The sequence below is a fragment of the Homalodisca vitripennis genome, chromosome 1, assembly GCF_021130785.1.
Source record: "Homalodisca vitripennis isolate AUS2020 chromosome 1, UT_GWSS_2.1, whole genome shotgun sequence".
Taxonomy (NCBI): Eukaryota; Metazoa; Arthropoda; class Insecta; order Hemiptera; family Cicadellidae; genus Homalodisca; species Homalodisca vitripennis.
This window is the reverse complement of record NC_060207.1, coordinates 194,142,083-194,156,428: the sequence shown is the minus strand read 5'-3', so window position 1 is coordinate 194,156,428 and position 14,346 is coordinate 194,142,083. Positions and strand designations below refer to the sequence as shown.

General features: G+C 34.6%; 1 protein-coding gene across 4 annotated transcripts in view; it reads right to left on the bottom strand.

The window, feature by feature from the left end:
* Nucleotides 1–9,442: 9,442 nt before the first annotated feature.
* The window catches only part of LOC124352973 (DNA-binding protein Ets97D), a 44,292-nt gene continuing 39,388 nt past the window's right edge, over nucleotides 9,443–14,346 (bottom strand). For all 4 annotated transcript variants that reach the window (XM_046802733.1, XM_046802735.1, XM_046802736.1 and 1 more), the window contains one exon: nucleotides 9,443–9,659. In XM_046802733.1, coding sequence (XP_046658689.1) covers nucleotides 9,486–9,659 — 174 coding nt within the window. In that variant the 3' untranslated portion in view covers nucleotides 9,443–9,485. The remainder of the gene's footprint in view (nucleotides 9,660–14,346) is intronic.

Here is a 14,346-nt window from a genome sequence, read left to right as displayed (position 1 = left end):
TTTGAAAGAATAATTGTTGTAAATTACAGAAAATTCTAGATGTCATTAAGAATAACATCATTTATCTACTCAAAAAAATCATTAGACATGTTTGTTAATTTTAATGGTTGGCCTGCTAAATTAGATCAGGAGCCAGACTGATTTAATGATAATTGATAAGTAGTAGATGGCAGAGGGAAGGTGTCTATTTTTGAAATATATTTTTCTCATTCCATATTCATGATATTTCCCTGTGGCACTATGAAAAATTCTTGGACACTCAACTGATGCTGGATCAATTCTCATTACTTCTCCAGATCTATAATATGCTAATGAATGCAGGTAAAACAAATAAGGCAAAATTTTTAAATGCCTGGAGGTTTAGAAATGTTATCTCGGAAATAAAGTTCAAATAAAATAATTACAGTTTTCAAATTTTAAATGTCTAAAATTAGCTTCTTTAATCTAACCCTTCCATTCCTTCTGAAGGAAACAGGATTTTTCCGGACATTTGCCATCGTTCAGTGAAACAAAAAATCAGTAACACTATGTTTCTTTTTTTGCTTCTGTCTTTTTAACAATACCATACCACTAAAAGCATCTAAATTACCGAGGTTTAACTATGTATAGATTTGAACTATTGTATTGTCTGTTATAATCCAGTTACTGACATGTTTTGCATTATTAAGATCACAAAGGCGTTGTAAACTGCAAAATTTGGAGTTTTAAGTTGACCATTTGTAACTTTATTATTAAAAAAAATATTTTATACAGACTTTAAAACAACTGCATTACTTCAAATGCTACTCAAATTCAACATTACAACTTTTGCAAAAATATATTATGGTTACTTTAAAATTCTATTCAGTGCTCATTTGTTAGCATAGAGGAAAGTCAGGATTATTTAGAAGGCAAGAATCTCTTCATTACAACAAAAAAGGCTCAAAATAATATCACATAGATGTTTTTTGTTTACTATGACCACATAATGCCTAAATATAGACCATAGACTGACAAAAAGAGTACTTGTTTTGATCTACCACCCATCATTACTCATATTTTTAAATTTCTGTTAGGATGTACAATCTAAGTGTCTGTACTAAACGCAATTGTTAACAAAGGTTAAATTAGTAAAAAGAATTTCAATTTCACCAAAATCTCTTGTTTCGAACAATTGGTAAATAGAAAAAATATCAGTGTTTCAATGCTACATTGAATACCAAAGATACAAATATTATTCAGTTTATAAAACTGCCTTTATTTTCAACATATTAACTTAAGTTATAGTAAGAGATTTTAAAATTATTTTTACTTTATAAGTTATAAAATTACATAAATCAAAACCAGCAGTTCTACTTTATTTGTTACTTAAAATTTTGTTTTTATGTGATAATATAATATGATTAGGGAGTCTGAGTATGTGTGTACTTTTTTACTGTGTTTGTTGTAGATAATATTATTAGAGTGCTATGTTGTAATATTGACATTTTCACTGATAAATTCAAACACTGGAGGAATGACATGGCTTTAAGGCTGACAGACTTTTTTAATGTAGTATATAAATTTTCATGTTGTGAAATTGATTAATAATAACCATTATACAAGTAGTAGCTCTTTTTTAAAAAACCCTATATCTCCAATTGCTTTTTTATAAGATGATGATATTGAGCTTTGCTGCATTCCCCTCACACTTAATGCAGCGTCTGAAATCTGACACTCACAGACTTGGCTCCTGGAATCCTTGTACGTCAAAAAAATTGCAAAAAGATGTTCAAAATGAACTTACTGCATCGTTTCAACATCATACGATCCATGGAGGATAAGGTGATCGAACCACACGTACCAAAATCCTCGTAATTAGAAGTATTGATTTTTACAAATGAAACGAGCAAAACACCACCAATATTATCGAAATATGTCGGCTTAGACGAAACCGACAATCGATGGCGGATTAACTATGTTGCATCTGCGGGCCTGAACTATACCAGCAGTTGCGATGCAGTTTCAGTTATTTTATGTTTTCGATCCAATTTGGATTTTAAAAATTTCAGGCATATAGCTAGTTTTGTAATACTACAGCATGTTTTTAAGAAAAAATCTGTGCAAACAAGTGCCCATAGTCATTACTTACATTATCGAATCGTTTGGCAATAGAATTTATGTTTAACACACACGGAATGCACACGTTTTTAACTGAAGCGAACTGTGCCTAAGGGATGCATGGCGCAGGGGAATGCATTGCGAGTGGAACCCAGAGTTGGGTACCTCCCAAGCATAAATAGCCTTACCTGGTCATGCTGGCCTCTGACCAGGTGGACCTGTTATTTCCTCGGTACAGTTGGGACCTTTATGGAGTCTAAAAACAGAAAAAACACTAACCGAAACCCAACAGATCTTGATCTGTAACTGTTACAGCAGGTAGTTGCATTCATGGTTTTGGATGTATCTGCCTATTCATCATGCTCAACTGCCGTTGACGAAGCAGTTGGTGGTGTTGACGTAGAGGGTGAGTCCAAGGATACAGAATCTGATGTATGTGAACTGGACTACAACCTCAAGCTCCCTTTCAATTTGCACAAGCAGTGGTTGAAAATACAAAATATGGCTGATGGCACCTAGTTTCCTGACAACAAATGGAGACAGAGGGGCAAGAAATCAGCCAATGAAAGAAAAAGAATAAAGCAGTGGTGGGAGTCAGAACCAGGTGAAATTGCAGGAGCTAACTACTCCAAGCAGAAAGAGAGGACGCTCATGCAGCTCTTTGGTGGAAAAGCATTCGTTTTCTCAGCAAAGTGTGTGTGTCTGCATTTCAATGGGTACTTTACTGAAAGATGAGCTCTTGTCATGATGTATGGCAATGATGAGACAAGGTACTGGGTGTGGAATCGGGCTCCGTGCCTGAGGGAATGGGTGTGGTCTTAAGGGACCTCATAAGATCTATAAAGTCCTTCCTAAAGGTCGACGGTCCTGTGGACACAAGGACTCTGCGACTATATTTAAGGCCATTGCAATGCAGAATATTAGAATTTCTGTAACGGACTGGAAGGTTGTTTGAGATATCCACACGGGAAGTTCATGGAAGATGATAATGTTGGTAGATGAGCAGTCTATAACGACTCTTAATGTGAGGAACTGGAGTGGTGTTCATTGGTGTAGAGCATGTCCAGCTGAATCAAAGTCCTTCAGGTCAATCTGCAGCACAGTAAAGTGACTAAAGCTGTGTTCTGCAGACACTTTTGGCAGAATAACATGTGGCTCTGATACAACAACTCTGGATTTGTAAAGGTAAAGGGTTTTTCTTTTCATGATATGGGTTAAACTTGTTAGCACCCATGTCCATAATGCCAGAGCTTGTATTGATGTAAGCAACAAGGTGAACAGCATTCCTGTTCTGGCATTTCGTTCCCGGGATCTCTCGACCCTCAGGCTGATTTGGACTGGCACTGGACGAACCCTGGTGCTATCATCATATCTTCCATATGATGATGTGGATTCCACACCCTCCTAGAGATGGCTGTTTAGGTAGATGTTGCCTAAAAGAGTGGTGTGGAATTGGTTATTGGCTGTGATGCTAAATCACATAGTGAAGCATGGAGCAACACCAACACAAATAGCAGAAGTAAGTTGTTTCTGAAATACATGATGTCCAGTGGTCTAGTGATTGCAAACATAGGTAATGCTCCTTCATTTTGCACGTGGACAGGAAGGGAGGTGGTAGATGGGACCATGATGACGGAGGTTACAGTTAATTGGATACGCATTTGGCATGTACTAGGCCTTTGATACTGTTGAACATAGTATTCTAGTCAATAAACTGAAATTTTATGGTTACCTTTAGATCTTTTGAACTCTTATCTGACAAATAGGTCACAATGTGTATATTTAAATGGCTCATATTCAGTAACTAAACCTGTTAACTTTGGAGTGCCGCAAGGCTCAATACTGGGGCCAACATTATTTATTCTTTATATAAATGACCTCCCAGGAAATCTAAATGACAGCTGTGTAAATACTCATCTCTTTGCAGATGACTTGGGGCTATTGGTTAGTGAATCAGCCTTGGGCAGTGTAAATAAACTTAGCGATAAGAATTCTACTGTCTTGGATTGGTGTTCTGCAAATAAGCTTTGCATAAACATTGAAAAAGTTCAAGACCTACCTCTCAATTTCTACAGTAAAAGTAGCGATAATAGTATTAAGTTTCTTGGAATATATGTTCAGTCGAATCTCAAATGGCATGATTATATTAACTATATAGCCTCTTGAGTTGCTAAAGGTGTTTTCTTAATTAGGGTATTAAAGGGTACAATTTCAACTGATTATTGTTTGTATACTATGGTTATGTTCATAGCTTCATCACTTATGGGGCAATACACAGTATGCAACAAAACTTTTTACTCTGCAAAAAGGACTGTTAGATTGATTGCTGGTGTACCTAACAGAGATCACTGTAAAGCTTGGTTTGCAAAGTTTAATATTTTAACCCTGCCACCTGTTTATGTATTAAGTGTTTTGATGTATGTTAAAGATAACTTGAATGACCTTGTTAGCCTTAGTGATAACCATAACTATTTTACGAGAAATAGGAATGATCTTGCTGATGAAGTGTAAGTTAAATACACAAGCATGCAAAGTAGCTTTAGGTATCTGGGAATCAAATTGTACAATGCTTTACCTGAACAAATAAAAAAATTATCTAGGCCTAGGTTTGAAACCTTCATAAAAAACTTGTTGCTTAAGAAGTGTATATATAGTGTAAATGAATTTTACAATGCTAGTAATAGTAGGCTATGCTTCTTTAACTTGTTTCACATGTTATAACTTTTGACGCTATTATACACTATTGTAGTGTCCTGATAATAAATGATTTGATTTGGTATCTGACGAGCCTTCCCTTGCCAGGGGACATAAATTTATTAACGATTAGCTCATCAACTCGAAGATGGAAACACTTCCACAGCCATATTCCTTGACTACAGCAAAGCCTTCGACTGCCTTAGCCACGACCACCTGCTATCAAAACTAGCTACGCTTGGAATACGAGGACAATCCCTGGAATGGTTTCGAAGCTATCTCACAGGACGAAGCCAGATGACAGAAGTGAAATACACCGCCAAAGGAGTTACACGCCAAATATGCTCAGGACTACAAGCCATCACTTGAGGAGTGCCGCAAGGCTCTGTTCTTGGACCAGTCCTCTTTATCCTCTACACAAACGATTTTCCTCAGTACATGGAGGATTTCAGCAGTACACTGATGTATGCTGATGATACTGTGCTTCTGCTCGGGAAAACGAATCAAGACGAGCTAGAGATAGCTGCTTACACGGCTGTTAATATGGCAGTGCAATATTGCCATGGCAATACCCTGTTGTAAACGAGACAAAAACAAAACAGCTATTCTTTGGAAGACACAAAGATACTGTAGGACTGCCTGAACTGGAGGAAATCAGCACTTCAAAGTATCTCAGAGTGACAATAGATGACTCGCTGACGTGGACACACCACATTGACAACCTCTGTAAAAGGCTTAGCGCAGGACTGTACGTGATCCGCAGGATGAAACATATCAGCGACCTAGGAACAGCTAAAACTGCATATTATGCTCTCTACGAATCACATCTTCGATACGGTATAGCAGTCTGGGGAGGTACCACACTAGGCAACCTGCAACGGGTCCTAATACACCAAAAGAGAGCAATTCGGATCCTTGCAAGCCTACGCACAAGAGAATCATGCAGGCAAGCCTTTCAAGAACTGAAGATTCTCACTGTGGTTAACCTATACATCCTAGAAGCTGTGACCTACGTACACCTGAAATCATCCGATGAAGTGATGCCTGGAGCACAGCAACTGAAGAGGAGTGACCGACTGCAGTTTGGACACAAACTAAAACTCTGGCTTCAAGACCATCCATTTTACACAATAAATGAATTTTTAAACAGAGCTTACTAACCTGCTGTAACAAAATAAAATCTGACGATTGTACTGTTCTCTAAGAATATGTTCAATAAAGAATAATAATATAATATATATTTTAATTTTTCAATAGCTTCATCGAATATTTTAGTCCTAGAAATGTATTTGTAAACAGATGGACTAAACGCAGATTTACTTCTCTTTGTTCTAGATTTGTTGCATAAGCATTTGCACTCCCCCAAGAAGATACAAAATGTTTGATGCCAGTGCAGCCATTGTTCTTCTGCAGATTCATGTTCAGGCTCTACATCAAATCTATTATGTTTTCCATTACTAGTAAAAAGGTTCATTACATTTTTAATCAAATCAAACTTTAAAGTAAATTTACCTAAAGATAGGTTTTAATAAACTTTGAACTCAGATACATTTCAGAATACATAAACAAATACATAAGTTACAGGTGGGAGCATTATTAACGGTTTACTGTATTATTTTAAATAACAAATGTTATCAAAACTATTACATAAATTTGATTTTAGTTTACCTATTATATTAACTTTGTTGAAAAGTGTTGTTAAGTTGATGTTGATCATAGTTATAGAAACTTTCTATTCAGAATGAAGAAAGCACTTTTTGAGAATCACATAAGGTATGCCCTTTCTGATGAGAGCTTATCAGATTTTTTAGTAACAATTCTAAAAGTTTTCTACTACAACTAGTGATTCTGATGGTAGTGAACCGTAAGAGGTAAGGGTTTAGATGAGATGTAAGTGAAGCTTTTAAGAAAGTGAACAATACTAAAACTTTAAATAATGAGCAAAGTGCCAGCTATGAAAAATATTCTACATAAGAACTAAATAAGAGAGTACAGACAAAGTGAAAAAGAAAAAATCATCCAGCTCTTTTATTTGATTTGCAAATCATCATATTGTGTCCCCATGCAGATATCAGCAGCTTATTACATAAGAGAAAATTAAATATAACTTGACCATCTACTTCACTCTAACAAAAAAGTATATTGTGTTGTCTGGAATGAAATGATGCAAGGACGTGCAGCGATGATTTAACAAACACTGTCAAGAGAATATTTGATGCAGTCATGATTATAAGATTACTGAAATAATTACCTGTCCCTTTCTTGTGTGTCATAAAACCGCAATTAAATTAAATCAAATGCAGTTTTGGACTGTTGATTATCTCGAATAACTTCTATATTAATGACATATTCTCTTCCTGAACATTCCTGTGTCCCGGAAGTGTACAATGTTCATAGTTCAAATGAGAAAGCAATGAAGAAGACTGGGTCTTAAGAGAGTATTAGAGTGTAGATCATCTCAACCCATACAGTGTGATTCAAATAAAGGTAAGTGACTAAAACGACTTTTGGAGTACACTTGATGTAATACATATACCTGTAAATCATAATTTCTCTACTACCACTTCTAATGAAAAAAGTCTTTAAAATGTTAAAAGCAATCAAGTGTAGAATAGGTAATTACTTAGTTGTTGATACAAAGGAAATGGACTCTCCTTTTTTCTATTGCTTTATTTATTTATTAACTCGTTCTTTGTCCTTGCTTAACTAGTTATATAAATTAACATTGATATAAATAAATAAACGTTTGATTTACAATTATTTTTGAGTTTATTTGTTACATTTTATGATACAGGGTTTCGTGAATTATACTGCCATGGGCACATAAAACAAATTATATCCAACATAGAAAAGGTTTTGGTGCATGTTAGGTTTGAATTTATACAAAAAAATAGATTTGAATCTTGAAAGATTTGGAATCTTAAATTGGGTAGATCTTACTTGAGTTCAAGTCCAGTTTTACTTTGTGTTTTCCATTGACATTTATTCATCTTCCAATCATCCTTGTCTGTTTAGTATTGATTTAATACTGGCAATGTTGATCCTTAAAGATTTGAGAGTCTAGTTGCCATCCAATATTCGAGTGGTCATCCTCTAGTAAATGTCTATTCTGTTCTTTTACAAAAATTGAGATTCACCAATTTAACACAAAGAATAAAATGTATGACTGTATTTAATAACTCAAATAATGATTAACTTTGTTTTTTAATACATTTCTTGATGAAAAAGGTTCTTCTCAGTCTCATATTCAGTCACGATTCAAAAGAATAAATTCCATTATTGAATAGTCATCAGCTGATCTAAATTCAATTTATAACTCCAGGTGTTGTAAACTTAATTTGCATATGCAACTCCTTGTTTTTGATATTAAGATTTAATGTATTCTGTGGTATTTGGTCTAAAGAAATTACTTTATTTTGTCTGCTGATTCAACATTGTGTGTTATGCTATCTTATATGTATGATAATTTGTTTTATGTTAATATTAACTCTAAAATAGGTTGCTAGTTTATCTTAATTTAAAAATCTATTGACTTATATATGTTTATTGTAAGTTATCAAAATTGTATGGGTGTATGTTCTTCTTCTTGTATGGATTCCTGTGTGTGGTATACACTCCTTTAGTTATTTATTAATCTTTTATAAACAAACATAAAATAATATGAACTATTAAATTTTCAAAACAGAACTGTAATATTACCTTGTAAAAAATAATTTTGTGATTCTTAATTTATTTATTAATATTTTATAAGTACTCCCATACCATATCAAACCGCACTAAATTTTTGAGTTGATTAAAAAATAGTATAATGTTTTTAACAGAGCTGTGTTAAAAAAATTACGCAAAAAATAAAAAGTTCTGATTGTTGATCTTATTTTATTCTTTAACTGATTAAAATAACTTTTCCAAGAGAGCTTTCGATCCAAAATAGCCCCTAAATACCTTATACTGTAAACTCTTTGGATCTCTTGACAGTTACAATTATGAGAATGGTACTTGAGAGATATTGGAAAATCCATTCCCATTACACCAAAATTTATAAATGTAGTCTCATCAACATTGAATTGATTTTACACCATTTATTAAAGGATTTTAAATCTTCCGAAATCATTTCACCTAAAGTAATTTTATTAGAGTGTGCATAGAAAAATGCAAAATCATCTGCAAAAGCTGACATTTTACAAACAATTTTAATTTTAATAAATTGTTAAAAAATGAATTTTGTTGCAGACAGTATAGACCCTTGTGGTACTACGGATTTCACTATCAGAGGAGGACTACAACAACTAGTAATTTTAACTTTCTATTCAACAATTGTTTTCTTTCCACAAGAACATTTTTGAACCAATTTAAGGTTACTCCTATAATACCCACTGCTTCCAATTTTAATGAATCATATTGTGGCCCTCTAAAGGACGAAATTACCCTCTTCAAAAGAAGAAAAAAACCCCAATGTCATTGTATAAAGTGCTAATTGGCTCTTGGCTACTGGACTATGCTGACCATCCATAAAGTAACAGTAAGAATTTCTTTATTCACCATGGAATTCCCACAATCTTAAACCAAATTCTTGGACTGTATCCATACAAATTCAATTAATGTAATGTAATTTGTCTTTTATACTTGCAAATTATAGATTAAAAGGAAGAAAAATCAAAGTAAACAAAACTTTCGTTAAAAATATATTTTTACAAAAATGTTTTTACATATTTTTATAGTTGACTAATATTTCTATTTCCAAAAATACTGTGTTGGAGAGGGTCATGTGCAGCATTCTGTGATCTCATTTCTGCTTCTATGACGAGGCGATTCAGTTCAAATGCTGAGTAGCCCAGAAGCTGCTTTAAGTCACACACAAACTTGTAAACAAACCTTTTGCCATGAACCTGCAATGTAAAAATATAATAGATAAAATAAGCAAATAAATACATTTTATGCAATATTTATTCTATAAACAAATTTAGGTTTCAATAGATAATTAAATGAACTCATTCCAACAATCTTTCAACTATTAATCTTCCTAAGAGTGCTCTCTCGTTTGCCTTTACACAGAACTTATCAAGTAATACTGCATGCCTTATAAATTACTAAGACTTCTTGGATGCTTTTCCAATTTTTGATTTTCTTGCTTGTACTCTGTAGGTGTTGCCATTTCAGTTCCATATGTTTAACCAGAATATTTGAGTTTAAAGTCACACCAACAGCTACTGTTGATAAAAACAGAAAAATAACAGACTTTGTTATTGTCAGGTGTATGCTGACTGTGCAGTTATTATTCCATACTGTTGCCTTTGTATTCCCAAAGATGGTTTTACTATCCAAGTTTAATTTTTCTTTAATTTCAACAGTATTTTACGGTACTTTTATAGCAGAAGAGTAGGGTACTAAATTATCCTTTGAAATTACTGTAATTTCATTCTGAGTTTTAATCCATTTACATATGTTTTTAATATTAGAAAAGTATAAAATAGATTTAAATTAAAAGTAAAATTTCCACTGCTGAAATGTTACAGTCCAGTATTTAACAAGCAATGTTCAATATTTCAAGTGCATACATAAGTTTGATTGCACATCTTGAACTGTGTTACTAGTTGGCCGAACATTTCCAAATTAGATTTTGTATAGTTTCAATAAAAAAGCTAAAGATTTATCGTAGTTATTTTTGTAGATTATACATGTTTTAACTCTAGCACTGCAGCCATGCTAAATCCCTTAGATGGATTCCAGTTTTAGTGAATGATGCAAGCCTTTTTTAAACAACCCGTAAATAAAATACAAAACCTGTTTAACCCTTTGAGTGCCACAACGTCGCTAATTTTGACACTACAAAAAGTGCCATTTTCGCCAATTTCGACGTTTTGTATTTTGATAATATTTTGTAGTACAAAGTTATTTCAACCAAATAACCGGATAGCTGTAATCTATAGGTTCCAAACTATTGTATTACAATGTTTTCCTTCTTCTTTGGTCTGTGAAACATGTTTTGTTTGCGATGATGTTTCTTCCAGCCACATGACGTGGCGGTCAAGTATTGTGTTGCGCATCAGCCATTATTTTTGTTTACGTGCCGGTAACCAAGCGTTTCAATAAATATGAACTAAAATAGTTAGTTATACAATGTTTAGCTGTATTTGTTACTGTATAAGTAATGCAGTAACCGAGTTGTGTTCAATGAAATACGTTACTTTCAGTGTAAAATAGTGAGAATAGTGTCTTTGTTTATATTTTTAGACTTTTATTTAGAAATGAGTACGTTTAATGGGAACATTGTTGACGACGATGATTATCTTTTACAAATGTTGAATGAAAGTGTTTCTTCTGTATCTTTCATTAGCAGTAGGCTGGGTGGTTCAGTCGATAATGGAGAGGTTAGTGAGAACATCAGAAGACTCTGATTTAGAAAGTTTGAGCGGTTATGATGACGACACTGATGCAGATAAGGACTATGAGCCTTCTTCGGCCGATTCCGACTCTTCATTTAGCACCAGAGGTAGGTTAGAAATAGCTACATCTACTCCTATAGCTAAAAATACCGCAATTAGTAAATAATGTCACGCTAGACCTAAATGTCTCAGACTACTCAGTAGCAGTGAATTAGCCACAGCTGATGAGTTAGAAGAAGAGTCAATCCTGGAAGAAACTGATGATTCTCATGCTGAGGATAATCCTACTTCTGAAGAACAGCTATCTTCTGAATGGGAGGAAGTGGGTCCTGATGACAACTTTCCCCCTGGCTATGTTACTTACAGAGAACTTGCAGGACCTAAACATATGCCAAATCCCCAGTCTGGCCCACTGGCTTATTTTTGTTTGTTATTTACAAATGTATTGTTTAAAAGCTTAGTCAGAGAAACTAACAGGTATGCTGAACAGTGTATTACAAAGACAATTCCAGAATAAATGTATGGCTACCTGTCACTATCGATGAAATGAAGGCATTCATTGTGACAATTTTGAATATGGGTATAGTACGGTTGCTAATAATTTGTAGCTACTGGTCCACGTGTCCCTCCACAAATCAAACTTGGTTCAGACAGATGTTTTCACAGAACCGATTTCAGCTAATCCTAAAATATTTTCATATGGTTAACAATGAAGTTTTAGACAGGTAACCATATGACCCCTGCACAAAATGTTACCCAATTGTTCAGCATGCAAATGTATTTAGACTTCATTACACTACGCACCAGCAAATTTCAGTAGATGAATCTTTAATTCGTGCTAAGTCCAGAACAATTTTGCAGTATTATCTACCGAATAAAAAATATCACCAGTGGGGCATCAAGGTTTGGATGCTGTGCAATTCTGTTGTAAATTACTGTTTGGGGTTTTTTGTCTACAAAGCAGCATGTCACGATGACCTACAAGAAAAAAAAGAGATGAAGGAACCAGGAACAGGTTTCTATGTTGTAAAAAAGCTACTAACCATGTTTTTGTGGACAATTTCTTTCCTCACTGTTTTTAACAGACTACTTATACAGTGTTGGGACTTATTTCACTGGAACTGTATGGTCAAATCGGAAAGGTCTGCCAGAACACTTCAGCAAGACAAGATTTGCAGTAGATGTTACCAAATTTGTGAAGAAAAGACATTTTCTACTTTGTGTTCACAGAGACAAGAAATCTCAGAAAAAACAAGTTTTGTTATTGTCAACTTCTTCAAAAGCAACTTCAGAAATGCCTAAAAGGATGAGAAATCAACAAGAACCACAATTGATTGCTAAGCCAGATGTCATCATTGATTATAATAAATATATGGGAGGCGTTGATACATCAGTGATATGATGTTGTATATCTACCTCGATGAAAAGAAAACTAAAATATTGGAAGGAGGTTACCTTCAACATTATGAACAGAATGCTTCTCAACTCCAACATATTGTATAATGAGCATAAAAAACCAAACAACCAAAAAGCAATAAATCGCCTAAAATACACTCAAACCATTGTTTCGGAGATTGGAAATGAATGAATTAAAATAAAAAACCAATGCCCCCCCGCCTGACAATGGACTTTCTACATCAAAGGACACATTTGGAATAAAACAGTTGCCTGGGAAAATGCTTCGCCTCTGCAAGGAGTGCAGCACTGAAAACACCAAACATTGCACTGCCTAAGTTTGTGTTAAGTGTGAAAAAGATGTACATCCCAAGTGCCTCAGCAGGCACAAGAGCAAAATATAGATGTGTAACCTAATTTACAGTTATATAATTTTGTATATATAAACTTTTTATTGTTTCTTTTTATAATAGTGTTGTTTTGGTTTTACGAAGTTGCTGACACCCATGAAAGAAATGTAAGTAAGTTTTTCTCTACATTTACTTGTTATATTGATTTTTTAGTTTATGTATTGTGAAATCTGTACTATAACTATGTCATTTCTAAACTCTGACAAATGAGGTACAATTTATAAAATGTCGGTACCGAGCAGAATTTTGTTATAAATATAATGCTATGTTTGTTTATATTATAGAATCACATATTATGTATGACTATTATTTAGAATTTCATGGCCTTTCTCATGACATACAAGATCAGTCCAAAAAGTATCCGACCGCTGTCCAGTAGTCGGCCGCGGCGTAACCGATCGGCTCGAACCGGTTATTGGAGGGGAGGGGCGAGCCTACTCCTTCCCATATTAGGCATTGAATACGATCCGGTCACTCAGTGAGTCACAGCGCTCTGTTCCGTACAGTACTGCTGTGTGTGTGCGTCGCATTTCAATATGACTGAACGTGTTGAGCAGTGCATTTGCATTAAATTTTGCCAAAAACTTGGCCATTCAGCATCAGAGACGATTACTAAGATACGGAAAGTTTATGGTGATGTGTCTATGGGCTGCTGACAGAAGACCAAAAGAACTGTTGACTTGAAATCGCACAGGACAATCTGGATTTGATAAAAAGTGACCCAGGGCTATTTAAAAAAAGATATTACTGGTGATGAGTCATGGGTTTATGACTACGACCCTGAAACAAAGGCTCAATCTTCACAGTGGAAAACTCGCAAAGAGCAATGACCGAAAAAAGCAAGACAAAGTCGAAGCAATGTCAAGACAATGCTGACAGTTTTTTTTGACCAGAACGGCGTTATTCATCACGAATATGCTCCAAGAGGCTGACAGTGAATAAGGAGTATTATCTTGAGGTCCTAAGGCGGCTACGAGATGCAGTGCGAAGGAAACGACCTGAACTGTGGACAAGCCGTGACTGGATCCTGCACCACGACAACGCACCAGCTCATTCCTAAAATATTATTCAGAGTTTTTTGGTCAAACACGACATCAACCAACTACGACAGCCTCCCTACAGTCCTGACATAGCTCCTTGTGACTTCTGGCTATTTCCGAAATTAAAAATTCCTTTGAAAGGAAAAAGATTTGACGATGTTAAACAAATACGACATCAACCAACTACGACAGCCTCCCTACAGTCCTGACATAGCTCCTTGTGACTTCTGGCTATTTCCGAAATTAAAAATTCCTTTGAAAGGAAAAAGATTTGACGATGTTGAACAAATAAAACAAAATGCGAAGAAGGACCTGTTAGCCATTCCACAAAATGAATTTAAGAGT